The 24,935-nt window shown below is 49.8% G+C and overlaps 1 protein-coding gene across 2 annotated transcripts; it reads right to left on the reverse strand.

Moving 5' to 3' along the window:
• Window positions 1-1,644: 1,644 nt before the first annotated feature.
• On the reverse strand, window positions 1,645-23,943 carry HDHD5 (haloacid dehalogenase like hydrolase domain containing 5). 2 transcript variants are annotated; one of them, XM_004062975.4, is made up of 8 exons: window positions 21,839-23,943; window positions 12,400-12,603; window positions 11,305-11,417; window positions 9,176-9,269; window positions 7,252-7,285; window positions 5,195-5,369; window positions 2,664-2,852; window positions 1,645-2,471 (listed from the first exon to the last, which is right to left on the reverse strand). In XM_004062975.4, the coding sequence occupies exons 1-8, from the start codon at window positions 22,055-22,057 to the stop codon at window positions 2,135-2,137; spliced, it is 1,365 nt and encodes a 454-aa protein (XP_004063023.3). In that variant the 5' UTR covers window positions 22,058-23,943; the 3' UTR covers window positions 1,645-2,134. The 2 variants fall into 2 exon arrangements, with proteins under 2 accessions (XP_004063023.3, XP_018874199.2); XM_019018654.2 differs by lacking the exon at window positions 12,400-12,603 and having other exon boundaries at window positions 21,839-21,990.
• Between the last annotated feature and the right edge of the window lie 992 nt (window positions 23,944-24,935).

The raw sequence follows: 24,935 nt of genomic DNA on the forward strand, positions 1-24,935 counted from the left end.
TTAAGCAGGAGGTGTGGACTGCGCTCAGTGTCTGGTCGTGGACACAGCAACACTTACACCGAGGGAATGAGCACAGCTCCTCAGCACTCAGCCACTCAGCCTGCAAGACACCGGCTCTCCTGTTTCATAGCCACTCTCTCAACCTCCTTTGCTCCCTGACCTCTAAACACCTCTGAGGCATCCAAGCAAAGGTGTCAAGAAATCAGCTGAGGGCCGGGCGCGGTAGCTCATGCCTGTAATCCCAGCACTTCAGGAGGTCAGGCAGGTGGATCACCTGAGGCCAGGAGTTTGAGACCAGCCTGGCTAACAGTGAAACCCCATTTCTACTAAAAATACAAAAAATTAGCTGGGTGTGGTGGCACGTGCCTGTAATGCCAGCTACTCAGGAGGCTGAGGCAGGAGAATCGCTCGAACCCGGGAGGTGGAGGTTGCAGTGAGCCAAGATCACGCCATTGCACTCCAGCTTGGTAAACAAGAGCAAAACTCCCGTCTCAAAAAAAAAAAAAAAAGAAAGAAATCAGTTAGGCCGGGAGCAGTGGCTCACGCCTGTAATCCCAGCGCTTTGAGGGGCCAAGGAGGGTGGATCACTTGAGGTCAGGAGTTTGAGACCAGCCTGGCCAACATGGCGAAACCCCGTCTCTACCAAAAATACAAAAATTAGCTAGCCAGGCGTGGTGGCGGGCACCTGTAATCCCAGCTACTCGGGAGGCTGAGGCACAAAAATTGCTTGAACCTGGAGGTGGAGGCTGCAGTGAGCCGAGATCATGCCACTGCACTCCAGCCTGGGTGACAGAGTGAGACTCCATCTCAAAAAAAAAAAGAGTAGTCAGGTGGAGAGAGCCAAGAGGGCTTTAAGAATGAGGGAAGGAGGCCGGGCGTGGAGGCTCACGCCTGTAATGCCGGCACTTTGGGACACCAAGGCAGGCAGATCATTTGAGGCCAAGAGTTTTAGACAAGCCCGGCCAACATGGTGAAACCCTGTCTCTACCAAAAAAAAAAAAAAATTAGCCAGGCGTGGTGGCATGTGCCTCTAGTGCCAGGTACTCAGGAGGCTGAGGTGGAATTGCTTGAACCCGGGAGGTTCAAGTGAGCCATGATCGTGCCACTGCACTCCAACCTGGGTGACAGAGCAAGACTCCGTCTCTAAAAAATAAAAAAAGAACAAGGGAGGGAGGCATCAGCTATGTCAAACACAAACAGCTACTGGAGTAAAATGAGGACAAGAACTGACTGGGGGATTTGCAGATGCTGAGGCCATGGGTGACACAGACAAATGAAGAAATGAAGTTGGTTACTCCTAGAGGAAGGGATGCAAGAAGCGGCATGTTTTCTAGAATCACTGCAGGAAGAGCTGCTTCCTTTAGAACAAACCAGTAACAAGATCCCTCTTCTTTTCCACACCAGGGAAGTTGCTAAGTATATGCCAAAGCCAGGCATACTCATTCCTAGACAGCCTCAGGCTTCACAGCCCAGAATGGGTGTGGACTTGGGGGCGGGAGGTAGGAAAGGAGATGTGGGCACCTCGTGGAGCTGAAATGCCACCCATCTCCCAGCCCCTGGGCCGCCACACCACTCACTCCTTCTCCTTTCCCCACAGGACTTTTAGTGCACTCCAGACAGAGCTTCACAAGAGACAGCATCATGAACATTTATTATGATTATTTTATTAAAAAAAAAAGCCCCACATCTCCGGGCAATAAACTACAATACAGTAAAAAGTAGCATCTGGTGTTAAGACACTCTGCCGACAGGCTGCATGCCTTCAGTGCCGGCAAAGGCTCTGCACAGACGTCCACAGTATTTCACACTGCCTCCCCCATTTCAGAAGTCCCTACTGAAATGAGAAGGACACTGAGGCACACAGGGGAAGAGAATGGCCTGAGGTTAGACTGCCAGGAAAGGCACATGGGAACTGGGCCCAGAAAATTCCAACCATTCCATACAAAATGCTACCCAGCAGGGAAAAAGAGTCACTGTCTTCTTCCAAGTGACCAGTAATGCTACACTCATGGGGCAGCAAGAAGGGTGGCAAGGGAACCAAGCCCTGACCTGAGCCCAGTGATCAGGCCAGAGTCCAGCCAATGGGACTCGCCCACAGGTCCAGGCTCACCCCCTCACCTCCACCGCACTGCCCTCACTCCAAAGCCCAGCCCTCCTTGCGGAAGACCAGCTGCACAGCCTCATTCACGTCATTCACCACGTGGGAGGCCTCCATGAGCCCTGGACTGAAGCATAAGTCTCGGTGCCCGTGGAATGGAGGCTCCCCTCCTCCAAGGACAGGCTCCGTGGACCGTGGGTTCCTGGGATTGTAAATGCCTGTACACACCAGGATGGAGATGCAGCTCTGGCTTGCTGAGGGCTGTTGCTGCCGTGGGCCCCCGGCCCCTAGTTCTGGCGCCCCATCATGCGTTGCCTTCTGCAGGTACTGGTGGAACAGGTTGGCGCCGTATACGTCAGACATAGGGTTATCACTGGCAGGGGCAGCCACATCGGAAAAGGAAAAAGGAGAAAAAACCCTAAATCGATATTGCAAAGCAAAGGGAGCAGAGAAGAGTTTCGGGGCAGAAGAGTGAATTAGATAAAGGGAAATGGGGGTGAGAGTAGAGAAGGAGGGAGGGAAGGGGATGTCATAAAAGGGACAAAGGAGGGAGAGCAGAGCCTACCCCACAGCATAGAGCTTCCGGATGGGGGCGGCCCAGCCCCGCCTCTCCGCCTGTCGCCTGATCAGGTCGTCGGCATACTGGTAAGTGAGGATGCTGGGTTTGCCCATCAGGCCCTCGTATCTCAGCTTCTTGCCCGTCACTTTCTGGTAAATGGTTTCCAGGCATAGCAGAAAGGTGCCATGTCCAAACCTGCCAGAAACGAGCACGCAGCAGTTCAGTCTTCCTGATCTCCAGGCTCTTCTACAGAACACGACTGCCACTGTCTAAGCAGCAAACACACAGACCAGCCTTTTCCCCAGGGTAAGAGCTGACATGTAGCAGACACTGTGCAGGCACTGGAGGCAGCATTTCACATTTCCCTCTCAGAAAAACTCTATGAGATGACACTATTTGTAAAATGAGGAAACCAAGGCACAGCAAGATTAAGTAACTTGTTCAAGAGGGCAGAGCTAGGATTACAACTCAGTCTGACTCCAGAGCTTAAATCCTGCTGTAGAGCTGAGGCAGACTACGGTTGCGCTTCTCCCCTTCTTTGCTGGTGTCCATTTTCAGCTGACCATATTGCCACTAGGTGTGAAAAAGACCTTCCCTTGCCTCCCTTCCAGCGAGGCGTGGCCATGTGACTAAGCTACAGTCAAGGAAAGCAGAAATGCTGGGCTAAATTTTCAATAAGCATCCTTAAAATTGGGGACAGGCAGCTAGGCGCAGTGGCTCATGCCTGTAATCTCAGCACTTTGGGAGGCCAAGGCAGGTGGATCACCTGAGGTCAGGAGTTCAAGACCAGTCTGGCCAACATGGTGAAACCCTGTCTCTACTAAAAATGCAAAAATTAGCTGGGTGTGGTGGCACATGCCTGTAGTCCCAGCTACTTGGGGGGCTGAGGCAGGAGAATCACTTGAACCCAGGAGGCGGAGGTTGCAGTGGGCCAAGATTGCACCACTGCATTCCAGCCTGGGCAAAAGAGCGAGACTCCGTCTAAAACAAACAAACAAACAAAAAAAACAAAAAACAAACAAACAAACTGGGGACAGGGTATTCTTCTCTGCCCTCTCTGCCCTCCCCAACTCCTTCTTGACACCTGGAATGCTGATATGATGGCTGGCGCTTGGGTACAATCTCAGCTCACTGCAACCTCCAACCCCCCGGGTTCAAGGGATTCTCCTGCCTCAGCCTCCAAATAGCTGGGATTACAGGCACCCGCCACCATGCCCGGCTAATTTTTATATTTTTAGTAGAGACGGGGTTTTGCCATGTTGGCCAGGCTGATAACCTCAGGTGACCCACCCACCTCGGCCTCCCGAAGTGTTGGGATTACAAGCATGAGCCACCACATTTTTCAGTGTCATTTATGTAAAGAATTCTATTTTTAATTCGAAAAGTTCATCTAAAATCTGGTTTGTAAATTGAAATCTGCCCCTTGCTTTTCAGTTCACTGACATAACCAACCAAGCCCACTGATCTAGTGTCAGCATACCCGCCTCTAGGAATAATACTTCAGAGACAATGCCAAGCCTCGAGCCACAGACATACACTTTAAAAGTGACAAGAGCATACCATACCCCGTCTCTCTGGGACTACTGAGACGGGCCCTGAGGCAGTACTGGGCCGTGCCCACCCTCTGCTGACGAGCACTGTTGACTGGGGGTCAACAGCAGGCTGAGACTCAAGAGACTGGCCATGCAGATAACAGCAACCGAACAGTACACAGCAGCTGTCAGCTGGCCTTCAAGTAAGCACCCTGAGGGCCAAAAAAGGGCTGCCTCTATCTGTGCTAGCCCCAGAATAAGACAGGACAGATGATACCAACACAGCTGAGCAGGGAGTGTAGGCACCTGCATGCCCCTGAGAAAGCCACTTATCTGCTGGGTCTCAGTTCTCTGGTCTATATGACTATCAGAACAATCCTTGGCCGGCATGATGGTGCATGCCTGTAATCCCAGCACTTTTGGAGGCTGAGGCAGGAGGGTCACTTGAGGCCAGGAGTTCAAGGCTGCAGTGAGCTATGACTGCACCACTGCACTCCAGCCTGGATGAGACAGTGAGACACTGTCCCCGCAAAAAAACAGAACAAACAAACAAAAAAACGACAAATCCTTGCTTCCTCCTGCCTTATGTCTTAAGGGTAAAAGGAAACCAGAAAGTCAAAGAACCAATGCTACAGGGTGGAACCAAGGAAGGAAGAGCAACTGAATAATGTGCACAGATACGGTACAAAAAGTGCCCATGGTTTGGGATCCACCAGAGACGAAAAGCATGCTCTGTAAAGATTATAGGGGGCAGGGGTCACGTGTGAAACATCCTCTCAATACATCCTCAGACTCCATAATCTGTAGTTTAGGTTTAGTAACTAATATGTGGAGTGGTCCTTGAAAGCCCTTCCAAAGGCCAGGTTACTGCAGCAACAACAGGGCCTACCTAAGTTAGGTCCCAGCACCTGGGGTGTCAGGATGGACGGGAACTGCCTGCAGGACTGCCCAGGCAGCAGCCAGGAGTAGACCACCAGGCCAAGGCTGGGAGCTTTGTGTCCTCACCTGGGCATCTTGGCTTCAGCCATCCACAGGAGATCCATGTTGCTGGCAAGGACAGGGAGGTGGGGGTAGGGGGGTGTTGCCAGGCCAGCCCCAGGGCTCCCATTGCTGAGGAGGACATCCATGATCAGCTGCAGGCTGGTCTCCCAGCGGACCGGCTCCCCTAGGAGGAGCACCCCTTTAAAGAACAGAGGCGCAGGTGAGGGCTGCAGGGCAGATGGCAGGCAGCAGGCCCTCAGGATGCCAGCTAGGGCTACCCATCCACAAGCCCTCCACCCATGGTGCACCCAGCTGGGCAGGGGCACAGCTCCCCAACAAGCCTAGTAGAGCCCCTTACCCATCCACCCTGGGTGCACAAGGCCCAGGGCCCAGGAAGGAGATTCCTGAGGGCTCCCATTCTGACTTCAGTCCACCGGTGCTTCACAGAAGAGGTTACAAAACAAAAGCAGCATGTCTCAGGGCTACTTCTCCTTGCTGGCTGGGACTCTGCCACCACACTCTCCCTCACATGACTTAGCAAGGGCTCCTGTTCCCTCAGTCACTTCTCTCTGAGCCCCAGGGACTGGCAGAACCTAACAGCCAGGACAGGGGGTGTGGAGTGATAGAGACTTGAACCCTAACCTGGACTCCACCGATTCTCCTGTATGACTGTGGCCAAGTAACTTCTCTTCTCTTAAGCCTCAGTTTCCTCAACTGCAACTACATAACAGCAACAGCACTTAGCTATTGTGAGGATAAAAATGAGCCACATCATCAGTAAACAGCCCAGGACTAGACACACAGTAAGCACTAGGCAAAGGACACTGCTGACACTAAGGTACAGGGCCGGTGAACTGCACCAGACCAGTGATTCTCCATCAGGCAGCACCGCCCCTGCTGAGGTGCTTTACAAATCAGAGGCAATTTTAGTTGTCACAATGACTAGAAGCTAGCAAGTGAAGGCTGTGGGAGGGGGCCAGGGATGCTACATACTCAGGACAATCCTGTGCAATCAAAAACTATCCCACATTAAAATTAATTTTTAAAAAAACCATCCCATGGCTGCGTGCGGTGGCTTGTGTCTGTAATTCCAGCACTTTGGGAGGCCAAGGTGGTAGGATTGCTTGAGCTCAGGAGTTTGAGACCAGCCTGGGCAACATAGTGAGAGCCCGTCTCTACAAAACAACAAGAAGAAAAAGAAAAAACTTTCCCATGTCCTCATAACATTTGAATGTCCCACCTGATATCCTGATATCCACATAGGTGAACAACCTTTTCAGAATTACTTGAACAATTCTATTTTACATACAATCACAAAGTATTTTTGTACAGCTTCAATAAACATCAATTTTTCCAAAAATACAACCAGATTTTTCCAAAAATACAACTATCGTGTAAGTCAAGAGAAGACTGTACTTTGCCTTTTCAAAACTACCAAGAACTGTTCCCTATTTTGGAAAATCACTTGACCAATGGCAATGCTGCCCCTAATTTCTGAGTCACCAGTAAAACACGCCTGTCACACCTATAAACACACAGCAGCCTGCATTTGTAGCTGTTAACATTCATGGTGATTCTGTTTAGTGCAACCATTTTACTTCTTGGATAACTACTACATACTGAAATACATTATCTTACTAAAAATGTTTCTTTTATATCCCCCTATTACAGTTAGGGCTTTATACTCAACTAATTTTTAATATGTGTGTACAGAAGTTATATTACCTATGAATTTCACTTCAGGATAATAAAGGGGATATTCCAATGTTCTTGGTATAAAAAGGGGAGAACTGGGTTTAAAAGTTGAGAAACACTAGACTAGATCACCTCTAGGTGTCTTTCCACCACTAAGATTCTCTAAGCTTACGGTTTTCCTGGAATAGTGAGTGGCATGGGGAAGGAAAGACTAACAACAGTCTCAGAGGTGGTGAGTGGCAGATCCAGACCAGAGCCCAGGTGTCCTGACTCCAAGGCCCCCTTGCTGCTGAACCAGGCTGCAGGCAGTCACACTGAGACAGCCTGAGGGCCACAGAGGAGAGGGAGAAAAGACCTCACAACTCATCAAAGAGGACCTCTCTTACCTTCAATGCAGGGGAAGTCATTCCTCGGGAGGGGCTGCAGAGAGACAAAGGAGAGGCTATCAACACAAGTCGCCTTCCACTCCTGGAGAACCACAACCCCACCTCCAGGGTGCTGGGAGGGGAGGGGAGACACACTCCACAGACCCCACACCCGTGGTCAAGCCCAAGCCAAGGGAAAGCTGGAGAGGACTGAGAAAGATGCAAGAAAGGCGAAAAGACAATGGCCAGGTGGGGCCACAGAACAGGCAGGACACCATGGGTGAAGTCACCAGGAGGAAGGGTGGTCAGCTGTCTTTCTCTGGTGGGAGAGGACACAAGATATAGCCAAGCAAGAGTCTAAAATCACGCAGCTAAGGTGAGGCTGTGGAGACGAAGGCGGCATCATGCCTGATGGGCCATTTCTCCTCATGTAGGTTCTTGAGCAGGCAGCTTCACTCGACCAGCCTCGAGGGTCCACTCCATCCCCAGGCCATGGTAGTCTTGGCTCTGCCACTAAACAACTATGTGACCCGGGACAGGTCACGCCCCTGTGTGGGGCTGTCTCTGAGCTATTCTGAGATCTGTTCCAATTCTGACATTCTGGTTCTCCACAGAACTTGCACAGGTCAGGGAGAAAGCCCTCACAAGGGAGGGAGTGCTCTGTTCCATCAGAAAGCGCTGGAGGAGGAAGGACTTAAGCTATATCAGCAAATAAAAAGTAAGTTATCTGTTTATAACTGCATGTCGTCAAACTGTGAGAATGGTCTGACTCAAGACCTGGGCTATGTGATACACAGACGGTGCGATGAGGAGAAAGTGAGCCAACAGGCACCTCAACAGACGGCAGTCATGCTGCAGAGGATCACCAAGGGATCAGATGAGACAGGGGACAAAGTCAGTGCTCAAAAATGAGCCCAGTGCACAGGGCACCTGGGCAGATGTGCAGACTGACCAGTGCTTCCTCTGCAAGCAAGCTGCCTCTCCCGAGGGCAGCTCAGTGCCAGGCCTCAGGATTGCTAACTTCACAATGGCCAGCTCTCCTGGGCAGCACTGGGAAGGCCAGCCAGTAAGTCTGGAACTCCTTGTTGGACGGGATGCTGTGGCTCTGAAACCGGTTCCCAGCTAATTATAAGCAATACAGAGAGGACAGGGCATAAAGCCGTTCGCTTCTCTGGGCTTTTTCCTTTTTTTTTTTTGAGACAGGGTCTCACTCAGCCGCCAAGACTGGAGTGCAGTGATCACAGCTCACTGCAGCCTCCAACGCCTGGGCTCAAGCAACCCTCCTGCCTCAGCCTCCTGAGTAGCTGGGACTATAGGCATGCGCCACCATATGTGGCTTTTTTTTTTTTTTTTTTTGAGACAGAGTCTCGCTCTGTTGCCCAGGCTGGAGTGCAATGGTGTGATGTCAGCTCACTGCAACCTCCGCCTCCCAGGTTCAAGTTATTCTCCTGCCTCTGCCTCCCGAGTAGCTGGGATTATAGGCATCCATCACTGTGCCCAGCTAATTTTTGTATTTTTAGTAGAGACGGGGTTTCACCATGTTGGCCAGGCTGGTCTGGAACTCCTGACCTCAGGTGATCCACCCGCCTTGGCCTCCCAAAGTGCTGGAATTACAGGTGTGACCCACCATGCCTGGCCAATTTTTTAAATTTTTTTGTAGAGACGGGGTCTCACTATGTTGCCCAGGCTGGTCTTGAACTCCTGGGCTCAAACAGTCCTCCTGTTTCAGCCTCCCAAAGCGTTGGGATTACAGGTGTAAGCCACCGCAGCCAGCCTCTGGGCCATTCTCATAAATTCAGGGAACAAAACCCTTAGCCAGATGTGCCTCCAAAGAAGCATGGACAAATCACAGCTCTGCAGGAGGGCTTGCAAGGTCAGCGACACAGCCAATGCAGGGCACTGGAGGAGTGAAGGATGACACAGCCCAACCCATGCTCCTTATTACCGTGGTCTTTAGCCGCCGCTCCAGGTCCACCATGTCAAGCAGAGGGAAGGCCATCCGCAGCTCATCCACGGTGACGACATTTCGGAAGCCCAGTCTGGAGCAAGCTCAGGAAGTAATGCTGGACAGTTCTTGGGGAAGATGCCTTTCTGAATGCATCAAATCACAAGTGAAGGGAACACAACCCACTCCTGATCAAGCCAGGCAGGAGGGCACCAAGCAGAGCCCAGCAAGGATGGCACAAATCCTGCAGGTGCTGGCAGGCAGGCTGTAACTGCACAGGCAGAGTAGAGAGAGCAGCTCCTGGGCAACCCACCAGCAGTCACCAGGCACATGCCAGCTACCAGGTCCTATGCTGGGCACAGCCTAGGGGGCAAAGGCACATAAGAATCTCTGTCCCCAGCTGGGTGCAGTGGCTCATGCCTGAAATCCCAGCACTTTGGGAGGCTGAGGCAGGAGGATGGCTTGAGCCCAGGAGTTCCAGCCAGCATGGGCAACATAGTGAGACCTTGTCTCTACAAATAAAGTCAGCTAGGCATGGTGGTGCACACCTGTAGTCTACTCAGGAGGCTGGGGCAGGAGGATCACTTGAGTCCAGGAGGTCAAGGCTACAGTGAGCTATGATTGCACCACTGCACTCCAACTTGGGCAACAGAGTGTGACCCTGTCTCAAAAAAAAAAACAAAAAACTCTGTCCCCAAGGAGCCTAGCACATTTAGAGCCCATCAAAACCAGTGTTCTCTGAGAACAGTGCTGCCAGTCAGTGCTGAGCTCAGAAGAGACTCCTCAGTGGGCTGGGGAGTCCAGAGGAGTCATGGAGAAGTAGTGCTGGAGCTAAAATTTTAAAGGATGAACCCAAATCATCAAGGAAGAGGAGGCCTTGGGGAGGGGCAAGCCAGCTTCAGCCTATCTCCTCTAAGATCTGCCTCCATTTTCCTATCCTCACTTCCAACTTGCAATCTTAACTGGACATGGTTTGATTACTCTCAAAATGAATTTCCCCAAAATCCTGATTCTATCAGATTGCCCCATCAGCAATAAAGCGTGCCCTGCTTTCCACTGCCCTGAGAAGTCGGTCAGACTCCTCAAGTTTACTTCCAAGGTTCCCAACGACCTGGCACCACCCTTCCTGTTCTTTCCTTCCTCTCCCTATCCCATTCCCAACCTCCTACTTCCCCTGCCTAGGAGCTTAGCCATCTCCTGGGGCTCCGCTGTACCCCTCCAAGAAGCCACAGGCAACTCCTGCCCCAGGGATACTCCAAGCCCTCCCCTCCACACCTGTGGCGCCCTCCTGTGAGCTTACCGGCCTTCGATCACACGCCATCGCACACGCCCCACACCTGTGGCGCCCTCCTGTGAGCTTACCGGCCTTCGATCACACGCCACCGCACACGCTCCACACGTGTGGCACACTGCTGTGAGCTTACCGGCCTTCGATCACACGCCATCGCACACGCCCCACACCTGTGGCACACTCCTGTGAGCTTACCGGCCTTCGATCACATGCCATCGCACACGCTCCTTTACTGCTCATGGTGTTATTCTTGCCTCAAGCACAAGCCCTTGATTGATTCATAAGCCCTACGCCCTCATCCTCGTCCTCGTCCCATTCAGAGTGTGCGGCAGACCGCTGGTACACAGGACGTGCTCAGCACAACAGTTGCTTGAAACGGGCCAGGTATTATTCCGCAAGCTCCCAGAGACAGGCTCCTGGTAGCTGCTTCACTACCACTGGCTAATAAACTGACTGGGCACCCCAAGGAAGAGGCTAGAGCAGGGGTTCCCAAACCCAGTTACAGAACCACTAAGAGAGGTGTTTTGTTTTTTAAAAAATACAGATTCCTGAGTTTTACCCAAGACCTAGTGAATTAAGGCTCCAGCGCAGATACCCTGGAATCTGTATTTTAAGCTCCCCAGAGGATTCTGATGCAGGGGTATGAGAACTGGCTTTTGGAAACCACCAGACATGAGGACTGACCACAGTCGGGAGCTGTCCTCCCTCCCCCGAGCCCACAACATCGCCTGTGTACCCCAGCACCCAGCACTCCTCACTACAGTCCCCACTCAGCTAAGGGAGGAAACACCCCAGCCCTGCCCCTTCCCTTCAGCCAGAGTTAAGACCAAAAGGATACCCCTGGGCATTTTCCACCACGGGCCCCTGTCCAGACACCAGCATCCGCTTCTCATGGTACTCGGAGAAGAGCTTCATGGGGCTGTGAGAGAGGATAACTTGGTCTGCATCCACCTGTAGGGACAGCCAAGACAGGGGAGGGCAGAGGAAGACAGAACTGTTGAGGGAAATAATGAGACAGGTGGCAGGTCCTTTAGCCTAGGGAAGGGAAAAACCCACTCAGAAAAAGAACGGGGAGCAAAGCCCTTTCTAGCACCCAGCAGCACTTCTGAAAGGCACCCAAACAGATCTGAGAAGAACCTGTCTCATTTAGTTCTTGCCACACAAGAGACCAGAAATGCCACAGATGTGGGTTCTGACCACTTGCCACCACCACCCCGTCAGGTTCAGTTTGGATTTCCCAAGCCCCCACTTGGAAGCCATAGGGTTCATGTGTGCTCCCTGTCACTGTCGCAGAAACTGGTCTTTTACTTTCTATTTTCATTTCTGCTAAGATTTAGCTGCTTAACATTTATACTAACCCTAACAATGCAGCCTTTACTTGGAAGGTTTTTGGAATTCTCTCTGGAAATCACAGCAAGGAACCAATTTTATTCCGTCACATTTTACATGCAACTTTGAGCAGCATCATCTAATCAATCAGCTATTTTATTTACTCTCCTGGTTCCAAAGGACTCTTTCCAAAAGCTGAATTCACCCTCAACAAACAAGAATGCATCAAAGTTGGGATATGGTGCAGGGCTGCAGGTGGCTGAAGAGGACAGCACTCCTTCAGGTGTACACATCACACCCAGGAAAGCCAAGGTGTGACTCCAGAGCCACACCTGCTATTCCTGCTATGCAGAGTTCTAGACATGTGTGTGACCTTTGCTTTCCAGGGACTCACACCCCCAATGCCCAGAAGAAAAGAAACAGATACAAGGACATAATCTACAACTGCCAAATACACAGGCAGGATTTCTGTGTTCAGCTGTGGCCATGACCTAGGACTAGGTGATTCCATATCCCAACCCAGGGGAAAGGGACTTGCAGCTGGGGCAGCGGCTCCATTAGGAACCAGGTCCTTGGGCTTCCATGCCTCTGGCTGCCTTCTCACCTCGCACCCCAGCAGGGCTGACAACTCCTGGGCTTTGCTGTGTTGTAAGATGTTCCCAGCATTTGTAACAAAAACCACGGGCACCCGCAGCTGCCCCTGGGAGTTCACCAGCCTTCGGAAGGCTTTCAGAGCAGCAGGGATCACTCTGTGGCCCCGCACAAGCACTCCATCGATGTCCAACAGGAACCCAAAGGTGGGTGGGCTCTGCAGAGATGGTAAGATAATTACCAGTACGTGAGTAACAAAGAAACAACCCTTACAAAGAGAGGCTCAACACCATCCTCGGGTCACTCATGTCCCTTGAAAACCTATGTCAGAAAGAACAAAAAAATGAAGACGGGATTCTGATAGGGCAATCTTTAAATAGAAAATAGAGAAATCCAAAGAAAATATAATCCCAACACTTATTTTTAATCATTCGTTTTTACAGAGTCTTCCCGTTGCCCAGACTGGAGTACAGTGGCATGATCACGGCTCACTGCAGCCTTGACCCACTGGGCTCAAGGGATCCTCTCGCCTCAGCTTCCTGAATTTAATGCTAGGATTATTAGGCATGAGCCACCGAGTCCAGCCTAATCCCAACACTTTAAAACAACCAATTAATAGTTCCCCTTTTTTCTCTATTCTCATATTTGTCTTGTAGCTACAAATGAGCCATATGCTATTTTACATCATCTCGTTCTTTTTTGCTTGACATATCATAAATATTTTTATGGATTACAATAGTCTTTATAACCATCTTTTAAGATTTTATTATAGCAAAAAGTTAAAAACAAAATAACCTCAATCACTACAGACAATATAAAAATGTTTCAAAAGCTTCTTGTCTCCAACTTACTTAGTCCTATTCCTGTCCTGCGTAATTTCCAGAAGGCTTTTATAAATCTATAGTATACACACCTTTCTAATCTTAACACACACATAGAATCATGTTGACTTTGTTTTCCATCTTACTTTTTTAGTTGGTATCTCTTGGCTGTCTTTTTTTTTTTTTTTTTTTTTTTTGAGACAGAGCCTTGCTCTGTCGCCGAGGCTGGAGTGCAGCAGCGTGATCTCAGCTCACCGCAACCTCTGCCTCCCACGTTCAAGTGATTCTTCTGCCTCACTCTCCCGAATAGCTGGGATTACAGGTGCGCCCCACCATTCCCACCTAATATTTGTATATTTAGTGAAGACGAGGTTATGCCATGTTGACCAGGCTGGTCTTCAACTCCTGACCTTAGGTGATTCACCCACCTTGGCCTCTCAAAGTGTTGGGATTACAGGCTTGAGCCACTGCACCCTGCCCTATCATTCCATATTAATTATGCATAGCTCTATTTCTTAAACATCATTTCTGGCTACATACTATTCTGAGTGAATAATTCACTAATATTGTTCTCTATATTTTGGACAGTTAGGTTTTTCCACAATTTTGCTATGAAAAATAATGCTACAAGGAACCTCTTCAGGAATACTGATTTTTTTCCCATATTATGGGTATTTCCTTGAGCTAGATTCTTAAAAATAGGAGTAATAAATCAGAGAGAGCAAATGTAATTACATAAACACCAACTGACAAACTGCTGTTCAAAAACATGTCCACTGGCAATGTACTTTACCCTTACAATATTGATTTTCACAACTGTTAATTATCAAACTTTTTTATAATTTAAAGGTAAAAAAATTCTCTCTTTTCTATCTGCATTTCCTGGATTTATAAAGTTGAATGCTGTTTTTAAAAATCATTCCATTTCTCATTTTATAAACTGCCTGTTAACATACAAGATGTTCCTCAATCGTCAAAAAAACCTAACCTAACTTGTTTGCTATTTTTCTTTTGTTGGTGCCAACTAGGTCAAGTCATTCTTACTGACACACCTACTCTACACACAGAGCTCCCTTTATAAAGAGCAACCAGAAACACAAATGGCGCTACAGGCCAGGTGTGGTGGCTCACGCCTGTAATCCCAGCACTTTGGGAGGCTCAAGGGGGTGGATCACTTGAGGTCAGGAGTTCAAGACCAGCCTGGCCAACATGGTGAAACCTCGCCTCTACTAAAAATACAAAAATTAGCTGGGCGTGGTGGTGGGCGCCTGTCATCCCAGCTACTCGGGAGGCTGAGGCAGGAGAATCACTTGAACCTGGGAGGCGGAGGATGCAGTGAGCCGGGATCGTGCCACTGCACTTAAGCCTGGGCGACAAAGCTAGACTCCACTAAAAAAAAAAAAAAGAAGAAGAAAGAAAGAAAGAAAGAAGAGAAGAGAAGAGAAGAGAAGAGAAGAGAAGAGGCGCTCCAGTCCCTAGTTTTTTAGCTAAGGTGACAGAGCAAGCAACCAGCCTAGAAAGCAAACTCTAATAAAACAGCAGCATTTTTGCAAGTGCAAATCAATTCTAGGTAAGTTCTAAACAAATAAACAGAATTAAACAAAGGCAGTTTCTTCAGAGAGAATTTTGAGCCAGACAATGAAAGTGTTAAATACATCCTGTAACAAAACTCTTTGCACCCCCCAGTCACCCCCAGACTAGATGAGTGGTTCCTGCCTGCCTACCTGGTTCAATGAGAAGACAATTAGACAAGCAGCCCCAGGACAGTCTACAGGGAGCCTTGCACTAAGAGATAGGCCCACACCAGAGGAACCTGACCCACAGGGGTGGGGAAGATTGGCCATCACAGGTCTCCTAGGCCAATTTAAGGAGTTTGAAAATGGAAAGTGGTATCATCAGACCTGAACTATAGAAAAAAATTTGGCTGCAGAGAAAAGACTGCATTGGGTGGACTGAAGGGAGTTAACTGAAAGAAGACCAGGTGGGACCAAATGCAACCCAAGACAGAGAAGATGGAGGATTTACCTGGGAGAGTGGTGGTAAGAATGGAGCTCAGGGGGCATTATCAGAGACAGAACAGTCATGACTTGGTAAACCATCCAGATACAGGGGTGGAGGGAAGAGGGAGCCACACGGACTCCCATGCTTTTTTATTTTGGTCTGGGAACCCGGGAGGGTGGATGCGGGTATGAGTCACTGAATCAAAGGGCACAGTAGGAGCGGGCAGCGAGAGGTCATTGGAGGATACAAGGTTAAGTCCCACTTTGGACCTGGGAGACAGGCAAGTGGAGACATCAGCACTGGACAGGTCCTGGAGATGAAAATTTTGGAAGGTCTTGCCTCTCAGAGAACCAGGAAGAACAACACTACTTAATAATGGACCACACAAGACCTGCCAGCAAAAGACAGTGCAAGGAGGAAAACCAAGAGCATGTGGGGTCCAGGAAGCTGAGGTATGTCTCGGGTCCAGCAAAACAGGGACTGGAGTGGCTGCAATGATCCCATCTTCTTTCCACTGAACAGGCAAGACCCCTGGGAGAGGCAATCTTCCAGCTCCTCCTCCATGTTAGCTTGTACACGAGCCCTCCAAGCTTGGACAATGACAGCTATAGAGCCAAGCAGGAGGAGGGCAGGGACCCTGGAAAAACAGGAGGAAGCAACTCGAGTCAACAAGATATCACACCTGAACACCAAAAGACAGCTGCCAAGAGAAAACTGACCAAGCCCCACACGCCACACAGGAAATGCCTGGACAAATGGTGCCTCTAACCCTTGGCTTCACAAGCTTATGCTGTTGCACCCAGACCTGTCACTGTCCCAAGCACTCAGCCAGACATGTAACAAAGGCATTTTTATGTATTCTTTTTGGCAGCCCTTTGAGGAAGTGTCAGCATCTCCAAATGGCCTTGCCTAGCAAAATGTGCCTGGGTTATACAAGGTGTTCAATATACAGGCACTAAATTACCTGACTGGACAAATAAGACATCAACCTCAAAAAGAACTCAGCAAGGGTCACCCAGTTCACAAGTGCTGGATTCAGGATTCAGCCTCAAATTCAGCTGGCAACTCGGCAGCACCTCAGAGAAAACAGGGGACCCCAGGACTGCTTCCCCCACCTCCTGCCAGCTCCCAGCTGTGAGTTCCATTTCTTCTCTCTCAATACACTCATGTACCCTCGAGGATCCCTGGAGCCCCTCCCTATTCCCCAAGAAATCTCACTAGAATGGGGGTCCTAACCTAGGCCCACAGATAGATTTCAGGATGGCCATAAATCCCCTTTAAACACTACAAGCATTTTTCCTGGGAAAAGTAACCATAGCACTTTTCACATTTCATTTTCTTATTCTTCTCAAGGAGAATCACTACCTGGGCTTAAAGGGAGGAGGGGATGTGATTTGCCCTTTACCCCCATACCTGACACAGTGCTTAGACTCACAGGTGATCGACAAAGGCTGACTGGATGCTGAATGACCCAAAGGATAAACGGTTAGGGAGAAATAGACACTTCCCGACCACCCTATCCCTTTCTGAAGGAAAAGAGTGGCTCTTAGAAAGTAAGTCCCTTAAGGACTGGGTAATTCCAACACTTTTTTGTGGCGTGATCTTGGCTCACCGCAACCTCCACCACCTGGGCTCAAGCGATCCTCCCACCTCAGCCTCCCAAGTAGCTGGGACTATAGGCGCGCACCACCAAACCCACCTAATTTTTGTATTTGGCAGAGACGCGGTTTCCCCATGTTAGTCTTGTCTCAAAGCTGGTCTCGAATTCCCAACCTCAGGCGATCTGCCCACCTCGGCCTCCCAAAGTGATGGGATTACAGGCGTGAGCCACTGCGCCCAGCCAACACTGAGGTTGGGAGTTCGAGACCAGCCTGACCAACACGGAGAAACCCTGTCTCTATTAAAAATACAAAATTAGCTGGGTGTGGTGGCACATGCCTGTAATCCCAGCTACTCGGAAGGCTGAGGCAGGAGAATTGCTTGAACTCGGAAGATGGTGTTTGCAGTAAGCCAAGATCACATCGTTGCACTCCAGCCTGGGCAACAAGAGGGAAACTCCATCTCAAAAAATAAATAAATAAAAACAAAAAATAAATAAATAAATTTTTAAAAGGCCTAGATTTTAAGTGATATTAAGGAATTACTAATGTTGTTAGGTATGATACTGGCATCGTGGTTATGTTCAGAATGTCCTTATTTTCTTTTTTTTTTTTTTGGCTGAGCCAAGACAGGGTCGCACTCTGTCACCAAGGCTGGGTGCACTAGTGTCATCTCAGCTCACTGCAACCTCAACCTCCTGAGCTCGAAGGATCCTCCTGCTTCAGCTTCCCAAGTAGCTGGGACTACAAGCATGTGCCACCACATGCCTGGCTAATTTTTTTTTTTTCTTTTGTAGAGACAGGGTCTCCCTATGTTGCCCAGGCTGGTCTGGAACTCCTGGGCTCAAGTAATCCTTCCAACTCCCAAAGTGCTCGGATTACAGGTGTGAGCCATGGCACCCAGCCAGAATGTCCTTATTTTCTTAGAGGTACACACAGAAGAATTTAGGTTTGAAATGACAAGAAATCAGAGATTTACTTTAAAATCTTAGAGCCACAAAAAAAGGAGGAGGGAGATAAGCAAAGCAGGTGTGGAAAAATGTTAATCATTGCTCAATCTGGGAGATGGGCACAGGGGTTCATATTATTCCCCATTTTTGAATTTTTGAAAACTTACATAGTTAAAAAAAAAACAGCTCATTTGTACAATGGTTGCCAAATTTACCATACATAGTTTTAACGGTCATTGCCTAAATAGTCACAAGATTTGCTTTCCTTTTTTATTTTTTTTTGTTTGGTTGGTTTTTTTTGAGACGGAGTCTCACTGTCACCCAGGCTGGAGTGCAGTGGTGCAATCTCGACTCACTACAACCTCCGCCTCCTGGGTTCAAGTGATTCTCCTGCCTCAGCCTCCCAAGTAGCTGGGACTACAGACGCGCGCCAACACACCCGGCTTATTTTTTATATTTTTAGTAGAGACGGGGTTTCACCATATTGGCCAGGCTGGTCTCAAACTCCTGACCTCGTGATCCGCCCGTCTCGGCCTCCCAAAGTGCTGGGATTACAGGCATGACCCACCGCGCCCGGCCCAAGATCTGCTTTCTTAAAAATAAGAATCCATAGCCCCTGCTACTTAGAACAGCAAGGTTTTCAGGAAAATTGAGCAATATCCATAAGGCTCCCTCACCCATCACTCCAACCCCTCCCCAACCTTCACGATGTACACAGAGAACCAGGCACCCAGTACCATAAAAAGTGAAGGTGTACAGCAATTATAACAAATGTACCACACTAATGCAAGATGGTAATACAGTCACGCACCATAACGATGTTTCAGTCAATGACACACTGCATATACAATGGTCCCTTAAGATTATAATGGAACAGGAACTCATAGCTGAAGAAGAGGCAAGAGAAAAGGTAGCCACAGAAAGAAAAGAACATCCAAGAAAATTCACAGTGAAGGGTTCAGCAGCTTTTACAGACCTCAAGTTCCTTAAAAAGTCTGAAACATGAACTCCAACGCCAAAAGGTTTTCATTACTAGAGAAGAATGTTTATGGTACATTATCTGTTTACAAGCAAACCTATGACAAAAAAAAAGAAACCAAGCAAACCACAATGGACATATTTCTGATAAGAGTGACACCTCAAGAGCCTCAGAGAGGTCCTTCAGAAGATATCCAGAAGAAAGCACTGTTATCACAGATGACAGTTCCATGTATATGACTGCCCCCTAAAGACCTTCCAATGGGACATGGTGTGAAGGCAGAAGACAGTGATATCAATTACCTGACCCGACCTTATGTAGGCCTGGGCTAGTAGGTGTTTGTGTCTTCATTTTTAACAAAAGTTAAAAAAAAATTTTTTTTAAGGTAGGGCACTGTGGCTCACGCCTGTAATCCCAGCACTCTGGGAGGCCAAGGCGGGCGTATCATGAGGTCAGGAGTTCGAGACCAGTCTGGCCAACGTGGTGAAACCCCATCTCTACCAAAGATACAAAAAATTAGCCGGGCGTGGTGGTGCACACCTGTAATTTTTTTTAATAGAAAAAAGCTGCCTGTAATCCCAGCATGTTGCAAGGCCGAGGAGGGCGGATCACGAGGTTAGGAGATCGAGACCATCCTGGCTAACACAGTGAAACCCCATCTCTACTAAAAATCCAAAAAATTAGCCAGGCGTGGTGGCAGGCGCCTATACTCCCAGTTACTCCGGAGGCTGAGGCAGGAGAATGATGTGAACCCAGGAGGCAGAGCTTGCAGTGAGCCGAGACCACGCCACTCCACTCCAGCCTGGGCAACAGAGCGAGCAAGACTCCGTCTCAAAAAAAAAAAAAAAAAAAAAAAGCTGGCTGGGCACGGTGGCTCATGCTTCTAATCCCAATACTTTGGGAAACCAAGGCAGGCGGATCATGAGGTCAGGAGTTCGAGATCAGCCTGGCCAACACAGTGAAACCCCGTCTCTACTAAAAATACAAAAATTAGCTGGGCGTGGTGGCAGGTGCCTGTAATCCCACCTACTTGGGAGGCTGAGGCAGGCGAATCACTTGAACCCGGGAGGCAGAGGTTGCAGTGGACCGAGACACACACGAAAGAAAAAAGCTATGGAACAATGATATAAATGAAGATATATTTAGTACAGCTGTACAATGTGTTGTGTTATAAACTAAGTGCTATTACAAAAGAGTAAAAAATTTTAAAAATTAAAAACTTGGTAAAGCAAGAAAGTTAAACTAAGGTTTTCTTCTTTTTTTTTTTGATAGAGTCAGGCTCTCTTGCCCGGGCTGGAGTGCAACGGCCCGATCTTCGCTCACTGCAACCTCCCTCCCAGGTTCAAGGGATTCTCCTGCCTCAGCCTCCCGAGTAGCTGGGATTACAAGTAATATACATAGATGGGGAAACTGAGCTTGGAAAGCTATGTAAATTGCCTTAAGTGAAGCCGCTAACAGACTGCACAGGATTCAATTCTAAAGCTCGTGCTCAAACTCTGTCATCCTGCATTCTTCTTTTTCTGCTCTACCGGAAGAGTCACTTGGAGACATTTAGGGACTCTGCAGAGATGCTAGAGCCAACACAATAGTTATAAATAAGGGCGATATTTCCTTATTTTTATATCCTGACAGTTTGTAAGTCCTTTTATCAACATATTCTAATTTCATACTTCCACCGTGGTCACTTCTAGCTATGTGACACTGGCCAAGTCACTCAGCTGCTTTGAACCTTAGCTGCTCCATATTTAAAAATCATAAAAATAATACAGCTGTTAAGAGCTTAGACTCTGGCACCAGACTACCTGAGTTCCAGATTCTGCCACTTACCAGCTGTGTGCCCTTGGGTAAGCTGCTTAACCTCTCTGTGCCTCTGCTCCATCTATAAAATGGGAAGACTAATAATAGTACTTTCCTCGGAGTTGTTATAAAGATTATACGAATAACTGTGAAGTACTTAGAACAGTGCCTGGCACAAAGTAAGCACTATGTGTTTTTTTCATGCAAGTAATTTGGCCGGGTGCACTGGCTCACGCCTGTAATCTCACCACTCTGGGAGGCCAAGACGTGCGGATCATCTGAGGTCAAAAGTTCGAGACCAGCCTGGCCAACATGGTGAAACCCTGTCTCTACTAAAAATACAAAAATTAGCCGGATGTGGTGGCGGGTGCCTGTAATCCCAGCTACTCAGGAGGCTGAGAGAGAAGAATCGCTTGAACCCGGGAGGCGGAGGTTGCCGTGAGCAGAGATTGCGCCACTGCACTCCAACCTGGTGACAGAGATGCCGTCTAAAAAAAAAAAAAAAATGCAAGGATTACTGTGAAATCCGTATGTTAATGTGAAATATTACTTGTGCGTTTAGAAGACAAAGTGATTCCTTTTTCCAAAAAAGGCAAAACGGCCCAAGGGAGCGTGAGAGCCGTGGATCTGACCAACCTGGTTTAGTGTCCTGTGCCGTCTCCCAGCTGCAGGACCTGAGAAAACGTACTTGAAAACTCGTCAAGCTTCGGCTTCCTGACCACACAAGGCCACACCTTCTCAGAAGTTGCGGGGAGGCTCACACATCACTACCGCGCCGGGCACACAGCAGGCGCCGGCTCCAGCCCTCCTGCTCCCGCCCGCGGAGCCTCCAGCGCTCAGTCGAGGTCACAGCGAGCTGAACTGAACCCAAGGCCCGCACCAAACCCACACGCACTTGGGGGCGGAGCACCCGCAGGCGCGGCTCCCGGCGCGCGGCCCAGTTTCCTCCACATGCAGATGAAAATCACGACCCAAACGTCCTCATGGTGGAAATCAGAAGACGCGCAGGGAAAACAGGGACGCGGAAACTGCCGGGAAGCGCAGGGGCTGACAAGCAGCCTGGCCCAGGCCGTCCCGACGAGCGCTCTCCCGCGGGAGTAGCGTTTCCGAGGCCGCCAGCCAGTCAGGGGAAGGCAGGGCACATCCGCCCTCCAGCAAGAACGCGATGCACTCGGGCGCGACGACGGTCCAGGCAGTTCCCGGGAGGCGGGGATACCAGCCCGGCCGCCCCTCCTTCCCCGCGGCTCCCCGCCCCGCCTCCGGCCCTGAGTGGCGAGTGGCTCGGCCGGAACCCGGACGTCCTCACCTGAGCGGGGCCCACAGCATAGCACCTGCGGGCGGGGCGGCCCTGGAGCCCCGCAGCCGCGCGCGCCGCTCGCCAGCAAAGCCCGCGCGCCGCGCCGAGCGCAGCCACCCAGCCCCACGCAGCCATCCGGCCGTCGCCGTGCGCACGTGCATAGCGTGCGGCCCCCCCCCCCGCGAGTCCGTCCGCTGCAAGCCAATCAGCGGTCGGCGCGCGCGGCATCACGGGAGTTGTAGTCCTGTAAGCGCGCGGAGCCGGTCGGGCGCCTATGGAACTCGACCCGCAGGCCAAAGGGGCTCCGTTGCAAGGAAGAAGTGCGGGGTCCCGCCGCCTCCTAGACCGAGATCGCGGTGAGCGGGCCGCGGCGCACAATGGGCACGGCCTGGGCGGCGGCGCCTGCACTATCGCCCTGCGCCTGCGGATCCTGGTAACATTGCGCGGCAGGCCCCAGGCCGGCCTCCCTCAGCTTCGCGGACTGTCTGGGCCGGGGGTCTCAACCTTGACTTCAGGGCCGGGTCGCTGGGGCAGACCCTTAGTGATGTTCAGGTCCTCTGGGCCCCTGCCAGTCAAGGGACGCTCGTCGCGCGCCAATTGTTAAGTCTTTCATTGTTTCTGTAAACCTGCTGACCCCCTCCCAGCGCATAGGGAGACTGCGCACGTGCGTCCGCCCCCGCGCGCACTGCGGAGAGGTAGAGGCAGGAATGTAGTACAATGTACAAAATAACTACTCCAGAGAGGGCCAGATGACTAAGTCAGCAAACACTTAGGGAACACGACTGTGTCCGCTGCGCGGATCCCGGAGTAGACACAAGGGTGAATGAACAAAGAATGGATTTCGGTCACGGAAAGTGGAGAGGTAGCGGACTCCGTCCGTGGAGGCCCTTAGCAGAGCTGGATCTGGTAGTCCCCCGGTCATGAGGGCAGATTCTGCTGGAGGAAAGAGAAGTCTCCATTCCCACCGTTTGAAATGTGTAGGATGCCCTCAGATTCTTTGGCCCATTCATAGGTATAGCTACGCTAAAAACGCGGGACCCTACAATGTACTTACCACTAGCAGAGAGGGAGTTGAGGATATGGACAGAGACTGCACTAGCTCACACATTAGCAGGCCAGGGTGTGGTGGCTCACCCCTGTAATCCCAGAACTTTGGAAGGTCAAGGTGGGAGGAAAACTTGAGTCCAGGAGTTCCAGACCAGCCTGGGCAACATAGGGAGACCCCTTCTCTATTTTAAAAATAATAAAATAGGGCCGGGTGCGGTGGCTCACACCTGTAATCCCAGCACTTTGGGAGACTGAGGCGAGTGGATCAGGAGGTCAGGGGTTCAAGACCACCTAGCCAAGATGGTGAAACCCCGTCTCTGCTGAAAACTGCAAAAATTAGCCAGGCGCGGTGGCAGGCACCTCAAGTCCCAGCTACTCGGGAGGCTGAGGCAGGAGAATCGCTTGAACCCAGGCAGCAGAAGTTGCAGTGAGCCGAGATTGCGCCAATGCACTCCAGCCTGGGTGACGGAGTGAGACTCCGTCTTGAAAAAAGAAAATAATAATAATAAAATGAAGAAGTAGTTAGCGGTGTCCTTTGGTCCTCAGGTTTGAAGGGCAAGATCTTAATTCAGTTCAACTACAGTTAATCAGAATTTGGAAGACTGATTCAAGTCAGTCAAACTCACAATAGCCCGACACTTAAACCCTGCCAGGGGACATAGCTCTCTAGGATTGCAATGTTCCTAATCCCTTCCTTCTATTAAACTACCTAGAAACTGATTTAGTCATTAGAAATTTCTTGGTATGATGGCTTTTAAACATGCCCACAGTTTTTTTGACAATCGGCTCCTCAAAAGCATAGCCAGGCGTGGTGGCTCACACCTGTAATCCCAGCACTTTGGGAGGCCAAGGCAGGCGGATCATCTGAGATCAGGAGTTCAAGACCAGCCTGGCCAACATGGCGAAACCCGTCTCTACTAAAAATACAAAAATTAGCTCGTCATGCACCTGTAATCCCAGCTACTTGGGAAGCTGAGGCAGGAGAATCGCTTGAACCTGGGAGGTGGAGGTTGCAGTGAGCTGAGAGCGTGCCACTGTACTCAAGCCTGGGCAACAGAGTAAGACTCTATCTCAAAAAAAAAAAAAAGAAAGAAAGAAAAAAAGGCCGGTCACAGTGGCTCATGCCTGTAATCCCAGCACTTTGGGAGGCCGAGGTAGGTGGATCATCTGAGGTCAGGAGTTCGAGACCAGCCTGGCCAACATGGTGAAACTCTGTCTCTACTAAAAATACAAAAATTAGCCAGGCATGGTGGTGTGTGCCTGTAATCCCAGCTACTTGGGAGGCTGAGGCAGGAGAATCACTTGAACCTGGGAAGCAGAGGTTGCAGAGAGCTGAGCTGAGATTGAGCCACTGCACTCCAGCCTGAGCGACAGAGCGGAACTATGTCTCCAAAAAAAAAAAAAAAAGCTGGAGTTGGGTGGGTATGGTGGTTCATGCCTGTAATCCCAACACTTGGGAAGCCGAGGCAGATGGATCACTTGAGTCCAGGAATTCCAGACCAGCCTGGGCAACATGACAAAACCCTGTCTCCACAAAATATGTATATAAAAAAAAAATTAGCCAGGCATAGTGACACACACCTGTAGTCCCAGCTATTCTAGGAGGCTAAGGTGGGAGGATCGCTTGAGCTCAGGAGGCAGAGGTTGCAGTGAGCCAAGATTGTGCCACTACAGCCTGAGCAACAGAGTGAGACTCTGTCTCAAAAAAAAAAAAAAAAGAAAAAAAAAAAGTTGGAGTCTAATTCTAATTCCCCTCCCATTGAGTGTGGGCTGGACTTCACTGACTTTTTAATAAATAACATGGGACAGAAGTGAGTGTAGTTGATTTCCAAGGCTAGGTCATAAAAGATACTGTGACTTCCACCTTGCCCTCATTTAGATAACTCATTCTAGGAAAGCTAGACGCATAGTAGAGATGTCATGTGGTGAGGCCATTCAAGCAGCCCTATAGAAAGGCCCACATGGTGAGGATCTGAGGCATCCTACCAGTAGTCAGGAGAGAGAATCTTCTTGGAGGTGGAGCTTCCATTCCTGGCAGAACCCTTGACCAAAACCTCAT

Source organism: Gorilla gorilla, chromosome 23 (assembly GCF_029281585.2).
Source record: "Gorilla gorilla gorilla isolate KB3781 chromosome 23, NHGRI_mGorGor1-v2.1_pri, whole genome shotgun sequence".
NCBI classification, from domain to species: domain Eukaryota; kingdom Metazoa; phylum Chordata; class Mammalia; order Primates; family Hominidae; genus Gorilla; species Gorilla gorilla.